At 39.2% G+C, this 23,393-nt stretch overlaps 1 protein-coding gene across 4 annotated transcripts in view; it reads right to left on the bottom strand.

Moving 5' to 3' along the window:
- Positions 1-23,393, bottom strand: part of LOC109042198 (uncharacterized) — a 198,010-nt gene that overhangs the window by 49,180 nt on the left and 125,437 nt on the right. For all 4 annotated transcript variants that reach the window (XM_072300351.1, XM_019058826.2, XM_019058828.2 and 1 more), the window contains one exon: positions 2,879-2,966. In XM_072300351.1, coding sequence (XP_072156452.1) covers positions 2,879-2,966 — 88 coding nt within the window. The remainder of the gene's footprint in view (positions 1-2,878; positions 2,967-23,393) is intronic.

Here is a 23,393-nt window from a genome sequence, read left to right as displayed (position 1 = left end):
CCAGTTGCGTCGAAGGTTTCACATACTACTACCCCGGATTGCTGTTCTAGTAACTAGTAGATACATTCCACGGCTCCGCCATAATACAACTTGCTTCTGATAACGGTTGTTTAAGATTGTGATTTTATGAAACTTTGAAACTTGGCCCTATAGCATAATTGATTTGACACTACTCTCTTCATTTTATCTCTTCTGTCTTTTTTGTTGTTGTTTTTGTTTGTGTTTTTTTTTTGTTTTGTAAAATTATGTTATTTCTTTATTATTACCATCATTACCATTTTTGCAATTGAAATCATTTCAAAAACAACGAAGGAGGAGTATCACTGAAAAAAAGTTCGATTTGACAAACCGAACTTCGGCACTGGAGGGAACTGAAGAACCAGTTCGGTCGTATGAACCGAACATTCGGTTACACGAACCGATATTTTGACTTGACAAACCACATAGTTGGGATGATGTGGGAACACGCGAATGTTAGATTCGTAGGACCGACATTTTTTTATCAGTGGCGCGTAGGAGTGCACTTCAAGAATTCATTCATTACACGTGTCTATAGAGAATGCTTGATGGGATTTTCGAAAAGAAAAAGTTAAGCCGCACGAATCCGACAGTGGCGAGGCGTGAATGATCGATTATCGATATGTCCCCATTTGAAGCTGTGGTAAAAAATCGATTATTAAGGTGCTTGTTGCGAACACTCTGTTTATCGATCCTTCACATAGGTTTAAATAGCAGGTCGATCGATATATCGCAAAGCACTCCTGGAATCGGACACCATGGACAGGAAATAATTCGGAGCAACGACTTCACTCAGCTCGGAGAGCCTCAAGGGTCAAAAACATGTAGAACAATGCACTCAAGTGACGTGTCTGCCTCTAATTCCATCCAAGGGCATCCATCAGAGAAAAGAAACCAATCAACGATTATTCCATCCTCAGAGAGGCATGCTCAAAGCCGATCGCCGACGGAGAGATATATTCAAGGGATTTCAAAACGTGATGAGGTATTGTTGACGAATGACCTTTAGAGCTTTATCGAATTTTGAAAGTGAAACGGACCCTTTTTCCTGAGATTAACTTTTGATAAAATGTAGATTAATGTTGCTGCGTTAGAATAGAGCGACGTGTGACCCTTTAAAGGTTGCCAATTTCCTTAAGGCGAAGTAATTATAATACTTGAGACAAGCTGTGCATATTTTCCCTTAATTTTTGGGATACACTGGATTGAATTGTGTTTGATTACTCAAGAAATATTATACTATTCTAGAAAAACCCATATATTTTATCAGCAGAAAGTTGACGGTCTACGCACGTTCATAGTATTCTTCCACAGTAGAGCAATGTTTACGGCAGTAGCTCGAGAGTAAATTCTAAGTCCGATAGAGTTTCCTAAGTTCCCATTATATAAGCTACTCATAAATGTACTATAAAGACAAAACAATTAAACTTATGAACAAATAATTAAAAGGATATTAATTTAAAGGAGAATCGTACCTAATTTAAAATCAGGTTTGCTAAAAAATAACGATATTTAATTTTTTACGAGGAATTGAGAAAGAAGCTCGAGAATATTGTTAAACGTAGTTAAAATCAGGGATAAAAAATAGTGCAGGAGACTGATGTGGTACGATAAGCAGAAAGTATTAATAACGATATTGAATCAAGTGTGCAAAAATATGGCGTGATTGAACCACAGCTAAAGAAATTAAATGTAAGCGTACAAGTGAATTCAGTCAACCCGACCCGTCGTCATCGCAAACTTTAATCAAAACAAAACTCCTTCAAAAGGAGAGCTATGCAATGATGTATACACAAATCGGAAGCATCCGCTATTGCTGCGGCCAGTTGCGAGCGTGAACTCCGAGGAGGAAAGCGCTCGACTAAAACGCCTTCAATAAGTAAAGATACCACTTGGATGTCTTGCCTTCTTGAATAAAGCAGCTATGACGCGTGTTCCTTAATGTGTTTTAAAGCTTATCACATAGTGTCAAACATTGACGATTACAATGTTGGCCACAACAATACAACGGCTCATATATAGTACCTAATTCCGCTGTTAAAGAAATTTATACTTGGATTTTAGGGAAAAAAAGTTAAACTCTACGTGACATTGTAAAACAAGGTCGATAGTACTGATGAAGAAGAAAAATGAAAGCCCAGGTTTTGCCTTTATCTAAATTCGGGATATAATTTTAGGAAAAGCAGATTTTTGAAGCAAGTTTTGGAAAAAAGAGGGGCAGCATACAACGTGATTCAGTCTTGGATCAAAGTAATATAATAAGAGAATTCTGACGGTTTGATTTCGCTGAACTTTTAGAGGCTAATTTAGTATAAATATCTTTCAAGTGTTTGTCACCACTTAAATCACTTGGGACCTTAATCACACGCATTAAGGAGAAAAAACGAATTGGTATTTGCAAAGGCAAATCGAAAAACTGTGAAACGGATACAAACGGTCTAGGAGTATACAATGTAAAGGAATAGCCCAAATAGCTTACCATAATTAATTTTGCATTTATAGTTTCTTGCGATCTCAAAATTAATTGAAAAGATATAGGACTTGTTTAAGTATTAACAAAAGACTATGAGCAGAAAAGAAAAATATATTTTGTATGCTAGAGAGTCAAGGACAGTCTATACTTTAAATTCCTGGTTGAACTAAAGAGCAACTTATAATAAAAAAAAAGGATGGAATGCATGGATTCAGTGGCAATTTGCGCGTTTGCAGTGCTACTTTTTACAGACTCGAATACATTATAAATAATCGATATTAAGCAAAACAACCGGTTTCGATAAAGATCGATTATTCTGAATGCAATTAAATGGACAAAATCAATGTTCGCTAACTTGTGAGAGTCGCTACAGGATGAAGTACTTACACAAGGATTTCTTGCTGTTCATCGGAGTGCTCCAGATCCACCCATTCATCGCTGGTCTCGCTTTTTCCGGCTCTACTTCCCCTGCCTCCTGGAAAAAACAAGAGTAAATACTTGAGAATTAATGCATCAAATAAAAAATGAGTCAAGATTTTCCTTACGATTCTCACTGCCGTATTTATAATTCCGTTCATAAAATTATTATTCTGAAGAGATGAACAGCCCAACCTAAATGAAAATACTGTTTTTTTCCTGCTAATGCCTCTTTAAATATCTGACTCTTCTTTTTAAGATGCCATATTTTCTTTGAAGAAATAACTTTCCGGATTCCATCTTAAAAAATTAAGAAAGTCATTCTTGGATGAGTCAATATATTTTGAGTGGAATATTTTTTCAGAAGTTGTTTCTCCAGAATCTCAAAAAAAGTTGTCGCACATCACTAAAATGTTCGAGTTCAAGTCTACGACCAAACATCAACCATGACGATGTTAAACATTCAATGAATGAAACATACCGTCAAATACCGTTTGGCGGCAATACTTTTTATTTGTTTTAATTGAAATTCTTAATACTGCCGTGCTGATGTGAACGTTGTATGGGCCTTCGTGCGATGCCAAATTTCTTTTTATAGAATACGAATTTTATGGAAAAACGTGTAAAATTTTCTCATAATTTCTCAGAAAATATACAACTCATAATTTGATGCATAGTAAGTATCTGAAAATTTCGAGGAAAAATAGTCGTAGCTCTCATTTCATCGGGGAGAAAATATGAAAAGTTCATGCCTCCAGTGTCCTCGGCACGGCGGACAAAATATTCGTTTCTAGTAAGCAACTCAAGAACCGGTTTAAAACTTACTAATAGACATGTTCCTCTTCACTTAAAAACATTTTCCCTGATTCGCTTGGACCGCGTTTAGCAGAAAAGAACCATGCAACATCAGCTATTGCAAAATTTAGCTGGGAAATTTAATTTTTCACGAGAGAGTGTTTGGGCGGATTCCTTTGAAAAAATTTAAGGAATTTACTTCGTAGTATGCAAAACATTGATTAAATTTGCAAAAAAATCCGGGCAACAGTTTTCATTTAAAAAATAAAAACGTCCAATTAAAATTGGCATGGTTTCTTTTCTGCTGAACGCGGTCCATTTAAGCATCAAGCTTTAAAATAAATGTTAGAAAGTTCATACACGGTGTTTCTAGATAACAGATTAATGAACGATTTCACAGATAATATCAAAATCTTTATAACCGCAATGAAAGAGAGAAATCCTGACACAGAAGCAAAACATTTACCGATAGCTATGTGGTGCGAGTCAAGTCTCATTTTCCCCGCGAGGATGGAAACCATGTATACGTAATTAAAGTGCGGTGGACTGAATTAAGGGTTGTGTTTCACCCTGTGTTACCACGCAAAGGGATAATCGGTTTACCGAAGGTGAAGACCCTCCCTCAAAAGTACATAACCACTATTGGAAGTTCCGTAACGGCTGGGTAACAGTTAATAGTATAAAATTACCCAGAAAATGGCACCTCTCGTCTCGGACAGGAGTGAACGAATGGAACGAGAATAAAATGGCTTCCCTAATTTCGCATCGGATTACAGTCAACAACTGTTCTTACGTATTCCGCGACCTTCAAGACCTCTGCAGTTGAGTACGCCTGGTGTGTGTTTAAACCATCCTCTTTCAAGCACTGGGAAAAAAAACACATTGGATCTAGAGTCCAGACTCTTAAAAACATCGACAAGAAGAAATAGTCTTGATTCAATCAGATTTAAGCTTACTTCAAGAACTAAGCCTCTTAATTTCCTTTTGATTTAAGCTTAAATCTGATTGAATCAAGAGTATTTTTTTCTTGTAAATGTTTTCAAGAGTCTGGCCTCTAGATCCAATGTGTTTTTTTCCAGTGCTTGAAAGACGGTGGTTCCAGTGAGAGACGAGAAAACTCAGGAAAAATCATCTTTGAAAGTTACTTAACTTTTTTTTTTTAGCAGCACTCCAAAATTTTTCTGTTTCAGATATCAACTCATACGTTAATCAGCCGTGAATCATTTGTCAAGTATGTTTTTAAATTCCAAACGATCTGGTGCAACCTATTAAGCACTGAAAAAATGTCCCCTACTTTTAACTTGAAAGTAAAGTTTTTAGAGGGAATTTTGTTATTTGGTTCGGAAGGAATATATAAAACTTTGAAACACGGTAAGAAAGCTGAAATGTAAGGCGTAGATACGATATCCTTATGAGAGACTACCAGATATATACAGTAAATCCAAAATTACAGTATGAATGATGTGACTAAACTTTCGAATCCTCGGAGAGGACTTCTTCACTCTCATTGCAAACATGAAAAAGGCGAGATTAGAGGGTCAAAAAATTCAATTAACATGCTCGCGCAATGCAAGAAACAACTTTCGTTCGATGAATTTTTCAAGTTCAAGAGAGAGAAAGAGGTTCGGTCAAAGCTACTGAATGAAAGGGCAGCGAATGTCACTCCATTTCAAACGATAACGTCCAAGGGCCATAGTTTTTTCTTTCGAATTCCAAATCGACTAATTGCACCCGGGAGCTCAGAATTTTGATGTCCTCATTTGGTGCAATTATGACGTGCGTTCAGCATTTCTCACCTTATGGCAGCAGATTGAGGGGAGATGAGACACGCATGATTGCCAACTGGAAATATGAGTTCATTCTACAAAGCCAAGGGGTCGCCCCAGATGGTTGCTTCGAATAAAATTTTCGAACTTTTCCACGTTTTTCGGCTCCGCCTCAATCCTTCTTTTCTTTTTCTTCCTTTTTTGGAAAATCCATCAAAGCGTTGCCGCTACCTTTTTCATTTGACTTTCATTTTTATTTGCAGAAAATTATCAGGTGGAAGGAAATGGGACTTACAAGACTCATACAGCTCAGAAAACTCAAAGAATTCTTGCAGTTCCAGTATACTTCTTTCCCAAAGAAAAAATACTTGACTCTATTTAAAACAGTAGAGATATATTTGCTTCCAAGATTGGTAGTATCATACTTTAAAAAAATAATAGAGCTCTAATTTGTAGTAATTCTTTATGCTCGGTTCATAATATTTTCAAACTCTCTTTTGTTCTCGTTCCGGGAATTCCTTTGAGTTTTCGTGAGCTGTGAGTCTCGTAAGTTCCATTTTCCATCATTTTCTTCGAACAAAAATGAAAGTCAAATGGGATATTTATTTCCTTCGTCAATAATAATTACATTCTTTGAGCTACAATTTTTACGTTCCATATAATTTTCTGAAATCTTAAGTCAAGCAATAAAGGTTTCAGCTGGATTAACGGAATTTCCTTCGTTTTCAAAGTGAGAGAAATCGTTGCTACCCTTTTTGGCGGATTATTAATTCATATGCTACATCAATACAATTTCAGCGTTCTGTTTTTCTCATCAGAAGTCGAACTTAAAAAGAAATCTTGAGCAAGAATAGCATTTATTACCAGATCAACTTGGCTACGCGGCAAGCATTTTCTGATCCCCAAGCATGTCGAGAGCCTTCAGGAGAAATTGGAATTCAAATATGAGTTGAAAAAACCATCAAATCTTCGTGAAAAAATAATTGCTCTTTTTGGAAAAATCGACGCGTCATAAACCTGACCTTGCTGCTGTAAGAATGCGCGCCAATCAGCGTAAAAGGTGTGAACTGCAGTCGCCGAGACGAAATTTAATTTTTTTACGTGCGATGACTGTAGCCAAAAATCTCACTAATTTTTGTCCGGTGGCTAAACTGTTTTTCGCCAAATTGAGCACCAAGGCGCTCGGGGGGCAACAAGCGTGTTCAGATGTGGATAATATAAACCCTCTCAAGATTTCTAATTTGCCTGGGATTTTTTGTCTTATCAGCTACTCTTGCGCTTCCTTTCAGAGGATACTCTAAAAATGAAGAAAGATAAGTTTGATTTTAGAGCCGTACACGGAGCTATGAAAAGAGGTTGAAGGTGTCTAGATTGACATTCTTCTGCATGGTTTTAACAAATTTATGGTTCCGATGAACATGCGAAGGATTTCCGACTGCATGTAAATCGAGAACTTTTCATTGACATTTAGCGAAAAACAATCTTTAGTCTCAGTTTTTTGGACATTCAGACATTTAATCATCCTTTTGCAATTCTCCATGCCATCTACAATTAGAAGATACATTTTAGTCTAATTTAAGCTTTCCCTTTAGAGCACATTTGCGCACGATCAGAACCGTTCAAGCATTTATACGTACAACACAGACGTCTATGGTTTGAGAGCAAAATTTTCTAATTATATCTCAAAGTTTCACAGTTGAGTAAAGTTTTTGAACTTTTCTAGGTTTTCTCTTCACTATCTATCAACTTGCTTCCTTGGAAAAGATGGAGAAAAAAAATTAATCCCTCCTCTGTGTAAAAACTCCATTAAAAGAGCTCAGTTGCAAACGAATAGTCATATCCGACATTTAGCCAAATGCCTAAACAATTATAGACCGATTAAAAGACCTACCAAACTCTGCGAGTTTTTCATTATTTGTTCAGAGTATTTTTAAGCACTCGAAAAAAAAGTTGAAAAAACACTATTTTTCGACAATTTCGATGATCAAACTTTTCCTGTGCCTTTCCTTGACAAAAAAAAAAATTACCGTCAAAATTTTTGATAAGGTGTACTATATGAGGTACCAGGCAATTTGGACGCTAATGAAAGATGAGCGTTAAAAACTCGGGAAAAATTTCGAAACAGAAAGTAAATGTTCACACAGAATCAGAATATGTTGAACATCAATCATCAAACATTTCGAAAAACGTCAGAATTTCAATCGAAGGAAGAAACATTGATCTCCTATCTGGGCATTAGACAAAATACCTGCTTTGGAGATTAGTCTAAGAGCTCTAATGTATAATTCCCAAAAGTTGCTCCTACTCTATAGAGGACTGATAAAGTGAGGTGGGGGGGGGGGGGGGCGTCCTTAAACAGACACTACTAACTAGGTGACGGTTCCTTTCCGGGCGGCCAGCACTTCCGATCCGCCTATTGTGGGGTCCGTGCGCCTGCGCAGCCGATGAGTGCCCGCGGCGAACCGGGTGCAGTCGGTGGCCATCGCAACATCTATACGGTCAATCGTCTATCGACAACTTTCAATTTCCGTCCGCGCCACACGTAACTTTCCCAAAATAAATGAGTCATTTCGTTGGCCGGGGCACCCGATTAATTAGCGGACCATCGCCGCCGTGACGTCGTAAATCACTTGCACTCGGAATTCGATAACTCGCTTTATTGCCTGTAACACTCCCGTCCGAGCTTACGTCGATTCTCCTTTCTAGTTTTCCGTGGATTTATGGCCAGGCGCGCCCAAAAGTTGCTTTCTTCTTGGGCGGCTACCGCTCCCCTTTTTCTACGCCGATGACTTCCTACGTCACGCCCGGGCCTAGTCGCGTCATTAAAAATGTGAACTGTTACATCGTGACGTCACTCAGGGTATCTGGATGATTTCGGAGGATATTTGTAAATCCGCTCTCTTTACTTGCTTCATCCTAGGCGAAGGCGCTAGTTGAATGTTCAGGCATTACATTATGATTCGCCATCGAATGAGAAGTTATGATTAGACTATTCAATTTTGTAAAAAAAAAAAAAAAAAAACATCATATAGATAGATAGTCTTCAGCGAAAAGAAACCAGCGCTCTTAGAATGGAGGTATATGGTTGGCAGAATTTGTTATACATTTTCCTAAAGAATATACTTAAGTGTAAACATTTTGATTAGATTGGTTTTTAATGTGCTTCCTCGCATGTTTTGGGATGCATTTGGTCGAAAGACATTAGTTATAATGTGTCATGTTGGTTCAAACTGTGCAATCCTCATTCCGACGTATGCATTTGGTCAAAAGACATTAGTTATATTGTGTCATGTTGGTTCAAACTGTGCAATACTGCAATCGTTATTCCGACGTACGGCATATATGACTTGGACGTATTTCTGTCAAACGGAACTAAGCGCCATCGGGGTAGGAAGGGAGAGGGGGGCTTGGATTGGCGGCTGAATCGGGCGTCGGGCTCATTCCGTCCTATACTCGCAATGCTTTTCCATGGCGCTAAGTTCCGTTTGACAGAACGCGCTATCCGGCATTCTAATTTCCTCAAAAATAACTGAAATTGGCGCTTAGTTCCGTTTGACAGAAATACGTCCACTTAACAAGCCTTGTCTTAACATTCTTTATGAAAGGACCCCAGGCGAGACTTAGTTCTTCTTTTCTTCGCTAAACACTGTCTTTTGGAAAAAGTTGGGAAAATGTGATTGAACGACTCGTGGAGCTGGATTTGTCCCACTAACAGACCTGACACCATCAGTCCGAAACTCTTGCCTCTTTCACGCTAGAGGTGGGCAAAATTCAATTCTGAAAGTATGGCCTAGTAGGTCTGAATTTCGTCTCGCTGACAGATCTGACATGATCCTCCCATCAGCTCGCTTCTCGGTTCTCACGAAATTTTCGCCTCGCATTCCCAGCGCGGGCCGCGGGACCGCCAGACCAAAATCAATCAATGCGAGCCAATCGCAATCGGCTATATCCCCTCGAAATTCGCCGCTTTCACAAATCAACCTTTCAATGAGCGTAATAATAGAGCTGATCCCGGGTCGCACTCCGGTTCCGCCGCGGATGAGGCGGATCGAAGCGCCATCTGGGGCCGACGATGGGAGCTCGGATATCATTGAGCATTGTGAATGAGCGGTCGCCTGGCCCATCTCCGCGCCGGCCCCATTTTACTGACCTTATCCGACGCCGATCGCCGAGCAAGATCACCGTGCTTTCGTAGCTTTTACTTTTTTCGCGCCGTATATTTTCACTCCTGAATCGGTGTGGCGGTTTCAAAAGAACGTCTAAGATTTGCTGGGTCAATAATCTGCGAAGAAGATTTGTTGGTCTGAGTAGGAGGGAAAGGTTTAGGTTTTCTTTTCACGTGTCAGTTTAGCATAGAGTCCCTTTATACCCAGAGTTACGACAACTCACTTTTGGTTGGGCTGAAAGTGGCCTAAAAAAATCCAAATCTGATTGGTTCTCGCTCATGGAGTCACAAACGAGTGCACCAAGATGGCGGTGACTCGAATATGAACAAAAATAATGAAAATATTACCTAATTGTGGTTTATCAAGAGTAAATTGTTATTTCCATCGGTCCAAAATGAAAATAGATTAAGAAATTATTCACAAACCAATCTCATTTTCTTTTTAATTGATCAATTTTGAATTTTGTTGATGTTGTTGTTTTTGGATGACAGACATCGCAGGATCCCTTATCCTTATCTCTCAATATCTTTCGTTTGGGTGCACTCGTTTGTGCCTCCATGGCTAGCCAAGGCCGGCTGCCTGTCAGCTGATAATCGAGTTGTCTTAACTCAGGGTATAAAGGGACTCTAGGTTTAGCAGGGACAGTTAAAAATTTCGGTGTAAATGGTTACTTTGACTTACTTGTTTCTTGATCACATCAACCAAGGACTTTGTTAACCGACCAAATTTTCTTACTGTGTGCATTAACAATTAACAAATAGTTAAATTTAACTGACTCTCTTAATTTTCAACCAGAAAACGCCATAATGTACGAGCAATAATTCTGACAAGCTCACTACGTACATCGCTCGTTCCATATGTTGTCCAAAGAGATTCTGAAATTTCAAGACGGCAACGTTGTTAAAAAAATTTTATCATCCCAAAAAGGACTGCCGCACAATGAAACGCGCCTTTCAGAGAGGTTTGACATGAAATTTTCGATTAAAGCTGCAAATTTTTTTTATTGATTTCTTCGCATTAAAAATTGCGTAGGCTGCTTTGTTGAAGGAGATATTATGAGAAAATCGATGAGCTTTTAATGTTCCCACCGTTTGTGTGACTCCTCTCACTGATTCGGTGCACTGAGCACCGCTGGTGAGGTGATTAGTGTCTGAAGCCAGAACGCCTTCAACTCCGTGCGTATGCAGCACGGACATCCACGGAGCGCGAATAGTTGCATCCAGGCGCTATGATAAGATCCGTTGGGTAGCCTTCGCATGGGGCACTAAGTTTTTTTTTTTTTTTTTTTATTAATTAAAAAATTGTACAACTAGCCCCTGACGGGGCTATTAATTACATTATTTTTAAGTTTTATACTTATAACTAAAATTTAACTAAAGCTAAATTTTTTTGTATTAGCAATTAACCATTCATACCGAACATACCAAATGTCTGTTTCTTTGACCCTACGCTATTTCCTTACATTCAAACACCATGCATACTGTAATATGGAGTACTAGTATGGGTAAAATAAAATACAAAAATGATTATGCAAATAAACAAAATTACAAAAATTAAACAAAAAGAAAGAGAGAGGACTTAATATAGGTTAATTCCGTTACCTATATGTATGTTTTAATGGTCCTACGTTACTCTAAGTGGTTGAGGCACTAAATGAAGCTTTTTTTTGTTTCTTTTACACCTGAACTTTATTCCATCGTTGCCTATTGTGCCGAGGAAGTATTTCGTTGCTGATTTTAATCGAGACATAGTCAATTTTCCGAGAAATGCATCATTTCAATGTATTGCGACGTTTCCGGTCATTAAACGCAAAAAATTAGGTATTTGAGCATAATATGAAGATATTTCTAACACATACTGTGGTTGGTCGTCCTTTCTTGGATTTTTTGGTTTTTTCTCCTTTAGGTAAAATAAATTTGACGTTTAAGTGCACAGTTTTCAAAAAACAAACCTGATAAATGACACTCTATTTGAACAGAATGATGACCATTCGTCTTTTGAAAAGATGAAAAATTGTAACATCACAAACTTAAATACACGCATGAATATAATTTCCGTATAAAGTCCGTCCAATGGAGAATTTGCAGGTGTCTTGAATTTCGTGAATTTCATCTTTATAATGATACTGCTAGGAAAACAGGGTGAAAGGATATCCTTCGTTTCAAAATTGAACAATTATTGGAGGAAATATGACAAAATAATCAAATTTGCCTAAATACATGTGTTTAAACAGAAAATTCTGCCAGATGACGTCATAAGGCGTCACATTTTGTCACTTTTAAAGCTATTTTTCTCCAATTTCCCATGTCAGAAAGAAATTACAAAAAATACTGCGAACTCAGCTCATAAGGTAGTCTCAGATGAAGCAAAAATAGTGTGTGCAAATTCTCCATTCATGCTATGAAAAAGGCAACAAGGCCAGAATTTTGAGTGGCTTACAACCAAGAGGATGTCGTTGTCTTTTCTGAATGCACGCGAGAGGAAAATACGAGATTGCAGCGTAAGCGTACATGCTCCGATCAAAATCAAAGTCAAAATAAAGAGACAGCAATGATGGGCTCGTTGGTTAGGCCCGACGAATTGTGTTGAAAATCAGCGAAAGCTGAATGTTTTGTTGACACCGTGACCTGGGTGCCGAGTAAGCTGACACCCGCGTTGAGTTACTAGTCGCGTACGAGAAGCTGGGCCACTGTTGCCAAAAAGCGTGCGAAATCGCCGCGTTTCACCCATTAACCGGCTGAAAAAGTGGACGAAGTACATCATCCGGCGGCTTCCAGGTGGACTAATAAAGTTCGCGAGCGAGATAAGGAAAGCTGGCGCGGCTCCAATAAAACTACCCTCCAGCGAGACTACCTTCGCTGCATAACATGCTCGTTTCATTCCTTCATATTCATGTTCTGAATTATTGTTCGGGCTCATATTCGACCCGCGGATGCCATCAAAGTCAGGCCGCGTTTCTTGTAGCTTTGACTCGTTTCAACGAGGAAAATCTCTCGAGCGTATGCACGTTTGCACAATGGACAATGGGTCAGTTGCGCTAGTCACAAAATCGAATAGAAGGAAATTAAAAATTGAATTATTGATCGATTAATTTGCTCGTTGAGGGAGAAACTTTATTTTGTGTACCGGATAGTGCGTAAGCTGAAGATAGCTGAGCCAATGGACCACAAGACAAGGTACGAATTGAAGCATTCAGCGGGCTGATTCTTGGAATTGACAGACAAAGCTAGGCGAGAAAAGAGATATGGAGAGATCCTATTGGTGGAAGCGGGTGGTTGCAATAATGGACAAAAGAGGTAGGTAATATAGACTAACTAACGGCAACTCGCGAGAGACACGACTGCAATGTAGGTATAAAAAAAAAAAATCGGATTCAGAAAAAAAAATTAAAAACGAGAAAAGGCGACAAAATTTCTCATTTCCTGAGATTATATTAATTTCTATTTTTGACGTATTTCGGTGATATAAGAGGCAGGACCTTTAATTAGCCGAGTTAAGAGAGAATCCGAACACGGAATTTGGCCTGGAACGGCGCGGCGTAGAGAGCAATGATGACGAGGATTTGAGATGAAAAGGAGAAGCCCTCGGCGCAGCGATCGGCATGTGACACATATTAGCGCCTACAAGACTGCATGAATACTTCTCGCACTGCGTCAGACACAGTGCAGTTAGCGTAAAACGCATAGCGCCTACAAGACTGCATGAATACTTCACGCATTGCGCCAGATATAGTACGTCCTTGTTATGAGTTACTTTCAGGAATTTCTGTTGCACGAATGAACGCTTAATGTGCTAAAACGAACTAAGTTGCACGGAAAACCTATGCAAATACTGCCGTGCTAAGAAAAAACGCTGTATAAACATTTGAGAGTTGCCAAATTTCTCCAGATAAAGCAGGTCTTTTTGAGGAAAGTATTTCATCATTCTTCTGAAAATTTTCAGATCTTTGAGATAAAATTGCCAACAAAATTATCTTAAAATTTAGAAGAGAAATATTCACGATTTTCCCAGTAAATTCGGTTTTTATTGAAGTAAATTAGGCAACGTCTAAAGGCTCATACGGCGTTCTTCCTTAGCACGGCAGAGTTCCTTTCGGCATAAATACGCCCAAATCGTGTTCCACGTAAAATGATGAGAAAATGCATCGCAAATGCTGAAATTCGCACTTTTTCTAGTGGTCCATTAGATGTAGATTCCCCGAGTCCGAACTCTCCCTTTAAAGGCACTCTAAAATGTCACCCCCGGTTGAAATAAAGGCACGGAGGAATTTCATTGTGTCTAGACTGAGTTGCGGGCGAGGGAGAGAGAGTGCGGGTGTGCTAACTCGGGAAATAACTCATCTTGTCGAGCATACTTCACATATGCATAATGCATTGCCCGCGCGCGGCGCGACGCGATCTGGCCTGCTCCGAAGTGGTCACGCGAGCCAAGTCGAGCGTGACGGTAGCCGAGCTGTTGATTCCGAGGAGCTTTCCAATGATCCACTCACTCGTTAACACTCTTTTAATCGTCTCCTCACACTGGACCAGCGGGCCGATTATTGAAACTGATAGACAAAGCTATAGACAATGAAAAAATAGGGAGTGAGGAGCTATCCAGGCTATCCTATCCTATCTTTGATACTTTTCATTTCTGGATGCTTCCCGAAAATTAACGAGTTTTGCAGGTCCTGCGGGCTGATTGTTGAAATTGATAGACCAAGATACAGACAAAGAAGAAATAGGGGTGAGGAGCTATCCTATTGGTTGAAATGGGTGGTTTCTACAGACAAAGGGAGAAAATGATGGACTAACAATAGGGTCTCTCGTGGGGTGCCGTTAGTTAGTCCATCACTTACCTCCTTTGTCCATTACAACCACCGGTTTTCACCAATATGATCTCTCCATATCTCTTTTGTCTTCTTTGTCTATAGCTTTGTCTATCAATTTCAATAATCAGCCCGCAGAGCGCTTACCACGACGACGATCGCGAAAAGCGTTCTCTAGAACTAACAAGCGTCTCCAATTATTTTTAATTCATGTTTTCGCTGGCATATTAAACTTAAGGCTCATCGCATTTCCACATTTTCAATCTATATTATACAGCTACAAGCAAAATCTTGGAAGCACTATTTCTGACGAACTGCCGGACCGATAAGGATGATCTTTACATGTATGTCATCTGTAGTAGATGTAGATGTGCAAAAAATTATGAAACCCCGAACTTTTAATGTTGTAGAGCTTTTAAAGCTCATTTCACTTAAGTCCAATGTTAATAGCTTGAGAGATATGTCGTTTCCGCTAGAAACATTAAGGTGTGGGATTCTACCTGAGTAACTTGAATAAACAATAAAACAATGGAAAAGCTCGTGAAGGGCTCCTCATTCGAAGAGTTGAGGAACGGTGCATCGCTCAGGGTTCAAGGTTCAAAGTCCAAGGTATGAGGTTTAACTCAATTTTTCCTGCATTCTTCCGGCTTCGATTTGTGGCATTGGTCAATTTACTTGATTGCTGAATTTCTATTAATATTTACAGCAGATAAACAGCAGATACAAAGTGAGAGGGCAGGCGCTGCGTCGCGTCGGGACGGACCAAATATTATTAACTCATTAACGGTCGAAATCTGATTTTTTTTTTTTTAAATTAAGTATTTAAAAATAACATAATAAATGGAAATTTCTCCAGTAAGTGGACTGTGAAATTATGTACATCCAGGTATTCCTCATCATTTACAAATCTGAGTGTTAAGTCAAAAATTTTGAAATCGATGCAGCTCAAACACAAAATGGTGTATTAAAATGGAAGAACATTTTTGCCTATACATATGCGTAAAGGGCCCGCGAAGCGGGCATGAGGGCGCAAGGCGCCCGCCCGGGGGTTGGGCCGCGTAGCGGTCAGGGGGCAGGGCCCCCTAGTATCACATATGGACTGCATTTTGCAAAAAGGAACCAAGAGCGTCACAATGTTGCTAAGATTGTGCGACTTCTCTTGTCTTGGAAGAAAAACCTGGTCCTCTATAAACATTTTCTATTTCACGCGCTAAAAACTGTAAATTTAAGACCAAAATTACCATGTAAATTCCATATATTTGCATGATTATAGTAATTTTATTGCAAAGGGCAGTCGCACAATCTTAGCAACATGTCAATGCTTTTGGTTCCTTTTTGTAAAATGCAATCCATATTTACTTAGGACATCTAAATAGTAAGGTCTTATTGCAATTTCACGCATTCTGTTGACATGAGAATGAATTAAACCCATCGAGACTTTTTCAAAGAGATTGAAGGGGTTTTATCTGTTGAAATCTCAAAATCTGATTTTTGACCCGACTTGACAAATATCAGTCTAATATAATGACAGTTGAGGAGCTCGGCTCGGAGGACAAATCGAATAAGTGCAGTTTTTGCTATTTCAAGAAATACGTGGTTGAAGTTTTGAAATTACACGGAATCTCATAACGGGAGGAAAGTTCGAAGTCACTTTTTGATGCTTAAAAATTGGATTTTAGTGGTAGATTTTTCACAGAATATACTTCGAGACTACATTTCGTTGAAATAATGAATATCTCAAGATTGTCAAAAACTGAACTTATGCGACTCCATAAGATCCTCAATTTTGCTCCGTGGACTTCGAACCCTCTTCTGGTGGACGGTTATACAAAATGCATTGTTTATCGTTTTTTTATGCTCACTGACTTTCCAACCACTTATTATGATCAAATTTATAGCGAAACAGCTATTGGACCGATTTCCATAAAACAGGGAATGGTCTCTAGATGAGCCCTCCTGCGCAGCCCTGCCTCCCGCAGTCTTCAAAATTTTGAGTAATTACGGCACTTCTTTATTGCCGAAAATCTTGCTTCTTTACCTGTCGGTGTTCGTAAAGCCACTTAAAGGTCAAGAGGCCCCCTCTGGTTTTATACTTTATGGTCTTGAAATGTTATCTATACATCGGCACAAAACTACTGAAAACCCAAAATAAAGCGACGGATTAGCTCTTTAAGAAGGCTATTGTCTTGAGAGGCTCTAAGTAGGTTGCAAAAATCTTGTGGCGCAAATATTGACGTTCTGCAAATTTTCGTCTCAGCGCTGCAAGCAGTAGCTAAAGATTGTTCATTAGAGCGGTCTTTCGGTCAAAAATGTTTCATGAGAAGAGTCAAAACCTGAAAACTTCTTAAAAGTCACGAAATACGACGTTTCCGAGGGAAAATTTTTCCGCTCATGAGTTTAAAGGCTCCAGGAGGTCTGGCCTGTGGATAGCCAACACCCCCTCCCCCTCCCCGACCTGTCCTACGTCCCACAATGCATGAAATTTTTGACTAAAACAGCAAATTTTTATGTTTATTTCGTCACATTTTAAATTGCAAAGGGGTGCTTTCTGAAGAAAATGTCTTCGAGGAAACCAATGAAATCACTTTTAGAACCTCAAAGTTTGATGTAAATGGAGTTATAAGCGTTTAAAGTTTCCAAATTTTGTTCGACTTTTCCTATTGACTCGGTGCTTTCCTTACACTCACGATAACATTACGACAAATGGACGTATTTCTTTTAAACGGAACTATGTGCATTATGACGTGGAGCCCTGTTATGCGTGTTTTCTCATGGGTCTCACGGCTCATGTCTTAATGCACATAGTTCCGTAAGATAGAAATACGTCCAAATATTGTCTGGTCTAACCTTGGAGTTGCTTTTCTCTGACGTCACCACATTCTGTTTCTGACCGGGGTGGGTTGAGGCACTAACATTATTTTTCCGTGCTCGGTTCCCCATGATTAAGCCTTCGTTTTAAAACGTGTGAAACGTCATCACTGCTGGGTGCACCATGCGTTACATACCTACATCTACACTGGGCAAAATTTAAAGGTGAAGGTTGCATAGCTCTGACCTTTCGAGTGGAAAGGAATGGTGCGTGCATTCAAGTTCTTACGCTGCGCCGCCTTCCAACTCAAACCGCTCCGTGCCGTTACAGCTCACAATCAGCACAGACGGGAAATGCAACACCCAGTGCTAAGTTGCCAAGACATTGACAAATTGGAAAAGCATCATTCTAGACTTTTCCATGTTTAAGGCAAATTTTTTAATACTTAATATTTTACATGTTGACTCTTTTGTGACGCAGGTAATGAGACGGTCATCCACATTTGGTGGCATAGTAGAATATTTCTTTTCAATCAAACAAGAGAAAAGAATCATCCATAGATCCATGGTAGAATTTCATTTCCTTACTATTGAAGTGCCCTTGATAGCTTAAATTGAGAATGGTTTATCATACAGGAACAGAGGCATGCGTCTTAAAAAAAGCTTCGTGTAGAGTTCAACAATATAATTTCCTTAAATTAATCTTCGTGAGTGATTGCAGTGCTTCACCACTGGAGATATAAAAAAATACCACGACCCAAAAATAGAGGTTTTCGTGAAATGAAAAGTATAGGTTAGTGGACAGTTTAAGATTTATAAAAACATAGTATTATTTTATATTTAACGTATTTTTTTTCTAATTTTGCAGGGGCAAAAATCGAAAATTTCGCCCCGAGGATTAATTTAAAAAGTTTCTCGACCAAATTCTAAGGAAGGTTTTTCAACTCGAATACATTCTTATAAATCCTTCTTGATCCCGCTGTAAACTATTAAGCCGTTCTTAGGCAAAAGAAATGTGTTTACAGAAAAAATATCGATACAGTACTTAATCCATCAAAATCTATCGGGATTTTAAACTAATCTGCGATTTCTATTCAGTCCACGTGCACAATACATTTAAAAAAAATTAAAGGTCGGAAATGCGTATAAAACAAGATTATAGGGGATTACCGGACGAGCGCCGAAAAAAACGTGGAATAAAAGCGTTCCTCTGACAAAATCGAGATTATACAGTCACTTTCGCTCATTTACGCAAAATCATTCACGCGGGATCCGTGCGAAACTTTCTCAAAGAATCAATTCCGGCGGATGAATAACTCAGTGTTTAATTAAGAAACGATTAATACGGTGAGCCGGGTTCAGAGTGAGGTATATAATCGCGGAGTGACTTTCGGCGCAGGTGAACTTTTAAAAACCCGCAATTTCGCATCATTTAAAGTGTAAAAGCTTTCTTTTAAAATTATGGGCAGCCCGGTGAGAAAGTCACTGGATTTGTTCGAGGCATTGTACGCAAGTCAAATTTTTTCCTGCCGCGGCCCTTAATATGATGTTTCACAACTATTGTTTTATAGGTAATTTGAGATGTAAACGGAACCTAAGCCGGGAAAAGTATCTAATTCATTGTTTATGCAAAGGATTTTACGACCGTCCGTTCCAGAACATATGGTCACCAGTCGTAAATCATGTTTGGCGACAAATTTGAATACTGGTGACTTAATTACTAATGGAACGTAAAAAAATGTTTGAAGTTGTCGAAGTTTCAAACTCTCTCCTGTATGCGGAGCTGTAAAAAAGCAACAAACATTTGTAAACGTGATAGGAAGTGGAGATTTTCCTGTAGGACAATTAAAGATTCCCAATATCCAGTTCAATTTATCGGAACCATTTTCTTCAGGGCTAGGGGGTACGCTCTCTGACCGCTTAGCGGTCCACCCTCTCGAAGCGCTTCGTGCCTCAGTCGTTGTGCATTATACGCGTTACGCAAATGAATGTATATTATAGAGGACGATTTAAGCGTTTTACGGTAAGAGCATCGGATTCTACGGTCTATTTTTCATTAGAGCACCTTCACGGCTAATAGAAATGTTAGGATCAGGGTGACAAAATATTGCGTCAAGCATATTTTCGCTCAGAGCTGAGGTGAATAAACATTAAAAATTAAGGTACATAAAAGCCAGAAATCGGTTGATCATTTTTAACATTCCATTTGTAACAAACAGGAGTTGTGATGAGGGGAATGTGAAAAATGTCGAAGAATCAGAATCATCCAGCACGCTATATCATAACATTACATTCTTTCGGGCTGATCTCATAAAATAAATGGTTTAAGACAACAGGTTAAACGATTTCGCTGAGTATTTTAAACGAGGAGCTATTAAACTCGATATTTAAGGTTTGAGCCATTATTTGAAAAAAAAAGTTTAAAGTTGCATCTCTAAACGGCACAAGTTATACTTAGGTATGAATAAATATTCAGAAGACATCTCGATAATTTTCTACTTCTGTAATTAAAATAATAAACATTTGGGCATATTTTGCAAGCGCAGATGTTTGAAACAGGAAGGATCCAAAAAAAAAAAGGAAATAGTGCCTCTAACTGGAAGCAGCTAGGCTTGCAGAGTAACCAAATTTACTTTGAATAAAGTGCTAATATTTAAAATAATCCTGGTGCATGGAAGAGGGAAGAAAAAATAACACCGGATTTTATATTTATGGTTGGCTCGGAGGATGACTTATGGTTGTCAAAAGAATTAGAGAGCAAATTATCCGAGCATAATGCAGCTTAAGTATTTTTTACCTCTCTTTAAAACTGACAAACCTCAAACATTCAACATTTTACGAAAAAACAACATTTTGAAGTTTGGTATAATATTTATTTCTAGCAGCATTATACCGTGACTCCAATTTGGAAGTGTGAGCTAGACAGTGAAGTTAGCAACACTTTTTGCACTTAAATGCATGTAAAATAATCGATTCTGGGTGAGGCAGAATGCCTCTCAGAGAATATGGCTACAGAATAGGGCTACAATGAAGGAAAATCCAACTAGCAAGAAAGAAATCCCAGGCAGAGCAAGCCTTGCTCTCAACTTGCAAGAGTCACCTCTCAGGTAAGGGCTATACCAGTGAAAGTCCCTGTATTTTTAAGTGTCTTCGTATCCCACGGAATGATAAGGTTAAATTTAGCATCCTCAGTGATCCAACCGCGTTACATTTTGACGTAACGAAATGAAAGAGTTTCACGCAAAAGGAAGAAATTTCGCTCGGGAGGAGGATCACACAAATCTTGTCATAATTTGCCCATGACTACAAGTCACAAGTTAAAGCACTCCGGCAAGTCGCAGGGATTCGCTTCTTTCACCCGCTTGCATAAGCTCTGATTCAGTTTTGAAGAACTCCATTAAGTCTCGTTGACCATCAATCTGGATTAAGAAACGGAGACCTTTCGGAGCAAGCCCGAAGCCCGCCGGACTGCATAAATAGCGGTTTATCTGATCCGGTTCCAAATTTACCGTATTCCTCCTCTGTAACATCGCCATTCATATGCTAAGTCATGTTGAAAAACAATTGCTCCGCCGCGGTGAAATGGGAGTGCCTGCAAACTGCACTTCAACTCGACGGCCAGTTTTGATTCACTTCCGCAACTACACGCGACGCGGCGTCTCGACGTGTATGTTTTTGCTGTTTACACCCTTCGACGTTGCCACTTTTCGAGCGAAATTCTTTCCATGTTCCGAGAAGCATGTGACTTTCTCCCAAATGGACTGTTCGATGAACACGGAGGCATGAGGACAGAAAAAACATGTTTTCCTCATTTAATAGCGATAAATCAATCGAATAAAAAATCGGCGGTTCTCATTGAAGCGAGTTGGTTTTTTTCGGACGATTTTTTATGTTATGATGAGACACACATTCTTACGTGTTTTAACCGCACCTTGATACTTTATGCAAGTGAGAGTACATCTTCATTGCTTCGTCGTTGTTCGATGCTAACATTTTCAATTCAGAGAAAAATGTTGAACTTTCTTGGGGGAAAAAAACTGCACCGGCTTTGATTTTTTTAGTCAATTTTAGACAGTGTATACGTCAGTAAAAAATGTGATAGTCTACTGAGTAAGGGATTATAATGCATGGACGCAATTTGTTTGCAGAGTGATTGTCGTCTGGTGCGGCCAAAAAATCTGAATTTCATTATTTGACGGAAAAAAAATTCCCTCTACCTCCAAGATGCGAGCAGGTTTCCGGGGGTATAAGTTGTATTATAGTCCAACAATTTTGAGGTTTGAACATGGCACATTAATGTTTCTTAGGACTTCATCTTAAAACTCGCTTTTCGAACTATGAGCTTTAATCCGTCGGCTTGGTTCTTTCATTTTTGGACATTTTTTTTCGTCTGCCAAAACATTTGTAAATTACCCTTTCACGCAGTGAAGCTGACAGTTGAATTTCGAGTTTGTTGGGACTAATTCTTCTGTTGCAACAGATGATCACAATTATTGGTAAAAAAAACTGCTTCGATGTTGTATTAAAGTTGTTGAATGAAAAAGTAGCTTTAGGTAGTACAATCTAAAGTGTCAAACCACTATTCGAGTGACCTCACATTATTGAGCAAACGTTCTTTAAATTAGTACCTCAAACTGTCCACATGCAGATAGCATGGCATATAAAATACTTCTTTTTGCAATGTTACGCAGACAAATAATGCAACAGTGGAATGAGGGGAAAAGAGAGAGAGAGAGTTCAATAGGGAAAACCTCGCCCACAGACTAATAATTATCGACGATATTGAGTTTCGGAAAAGTAAGTAATGTAAACTACTCACTTACGTGCTGATTTTTCTCCCAGATAAACACTGCTCGTGTAATTTGATCATGGAAAAATATCACGATTTGACGCATTTTCCGGTGCGCAGGTGGAGCCAATATACATCGATACGACGCGACGGAAGATGTCATATCGACTGCATGGATTTTGTGCCTTTTTTTGAATTTCTGTTTCCGCGTTGCAAACTCTTTATTTTGTCACTTGTGAAGGAGCCTTAAATCATTTAAACATGTGGAGCAGATGGGCAGCGGCAGCATGTGATTTGGAAAAAAAAAGTTAAGGTCCGTGCGCCCACCTTCCTTAGGAAGGGCACTTCGTAAATTTTGGAAGGGTCGAAAAGTAGCACTTTTGACCTACGAATACCTCAAGAGTAATCCTATTCGATATCAGTACACAAGTTTTTGGAGTTTTACAGGACTTCTGAATTTGTGGAAACAAATGAATTAAAACGATGATGAACCCCGAATTGATATTGAAAAAAACTTTTTTTCTCCACCGCGCTTGAAAAGAAACCTGGATTTTCGACAAAACAAAACAATTCGTTGAAGTCAAATTGGACGATTTTTTACAGAATCGGCATGACGACAACTCAAGCAGCCTATTTTCATCTTACACGGAGAAAAAAACTTCGTGCGTGGGACCCGAAGTTCAGGTCATATGAAGTTTTCGGATCACGTATCTAAAAACTTGAGATCCAGCTGCTGAAGTGCGGGGCAGACATCTGAAGTACTTCGATTTATACCGAAGTGTTCGGGTCACACATCTGAAGTACTCCGGTACATACCGAAGTACCTCGATGTCTGACCCGAACTTCGGCAGCTCGACCTCAAGTTTTCGCATGCGTGATCAGAAAACTTCAGAGATCCATACGACCTCAACTTCGGGTCCCATACACGAAGTTTTTTCCTCCGTGTATGCCTCATTTTTTGACGGCGAACCAAGTCTCATGACGCCTTGAAGCTTTCTGTGAGCTTCCTCTTGAAAGTAAAGTACATTATGACAAAATTTCTGTTAACAAATGAGAAATGCGATGAAACTATGCCGAGTCTGATGCAGTTAAACTGATCCCTGTTGAATCCGTCATCAGTCCAAACCCGACCGCTCCGAAATCGGATACCGTTCACTTCAAAAGCTACGGTAAAAGCCTCAAGACCTACACCACGCGCCTCTCAAAAAGAATCAGCCGGCTAATTGACACGGACAGCGCGTTAATTTATGCACGAGCAGAGCCGAGCCAAAATCCCAAGTTTCCCTCAAAACCCGATGCCAAACGCCAAGCGGCGGCCCCCGGAAATCCGCCGCCAAGTGGCAATGACAGAGTG

The sequence above is a fragment of the Bemisia tabaci genome, chromosome 5 (genome assembly GCF_918797505.1).
Source record: "Bemisia tabaci chromosome 5, PGI_BMITA_v3".
Lineage (NCBI taxonomy): Eukaryota > Metazoa > Arthropoda > Insecta > Hemiptera > Aleyrodidae > Bemisia > Bemisia tabaci.
The sequence above is the reverse complement of the archived record's forward strand: the minus strand, read 5'-3'. Positions and strand labels throughout refer to the sequence as shown.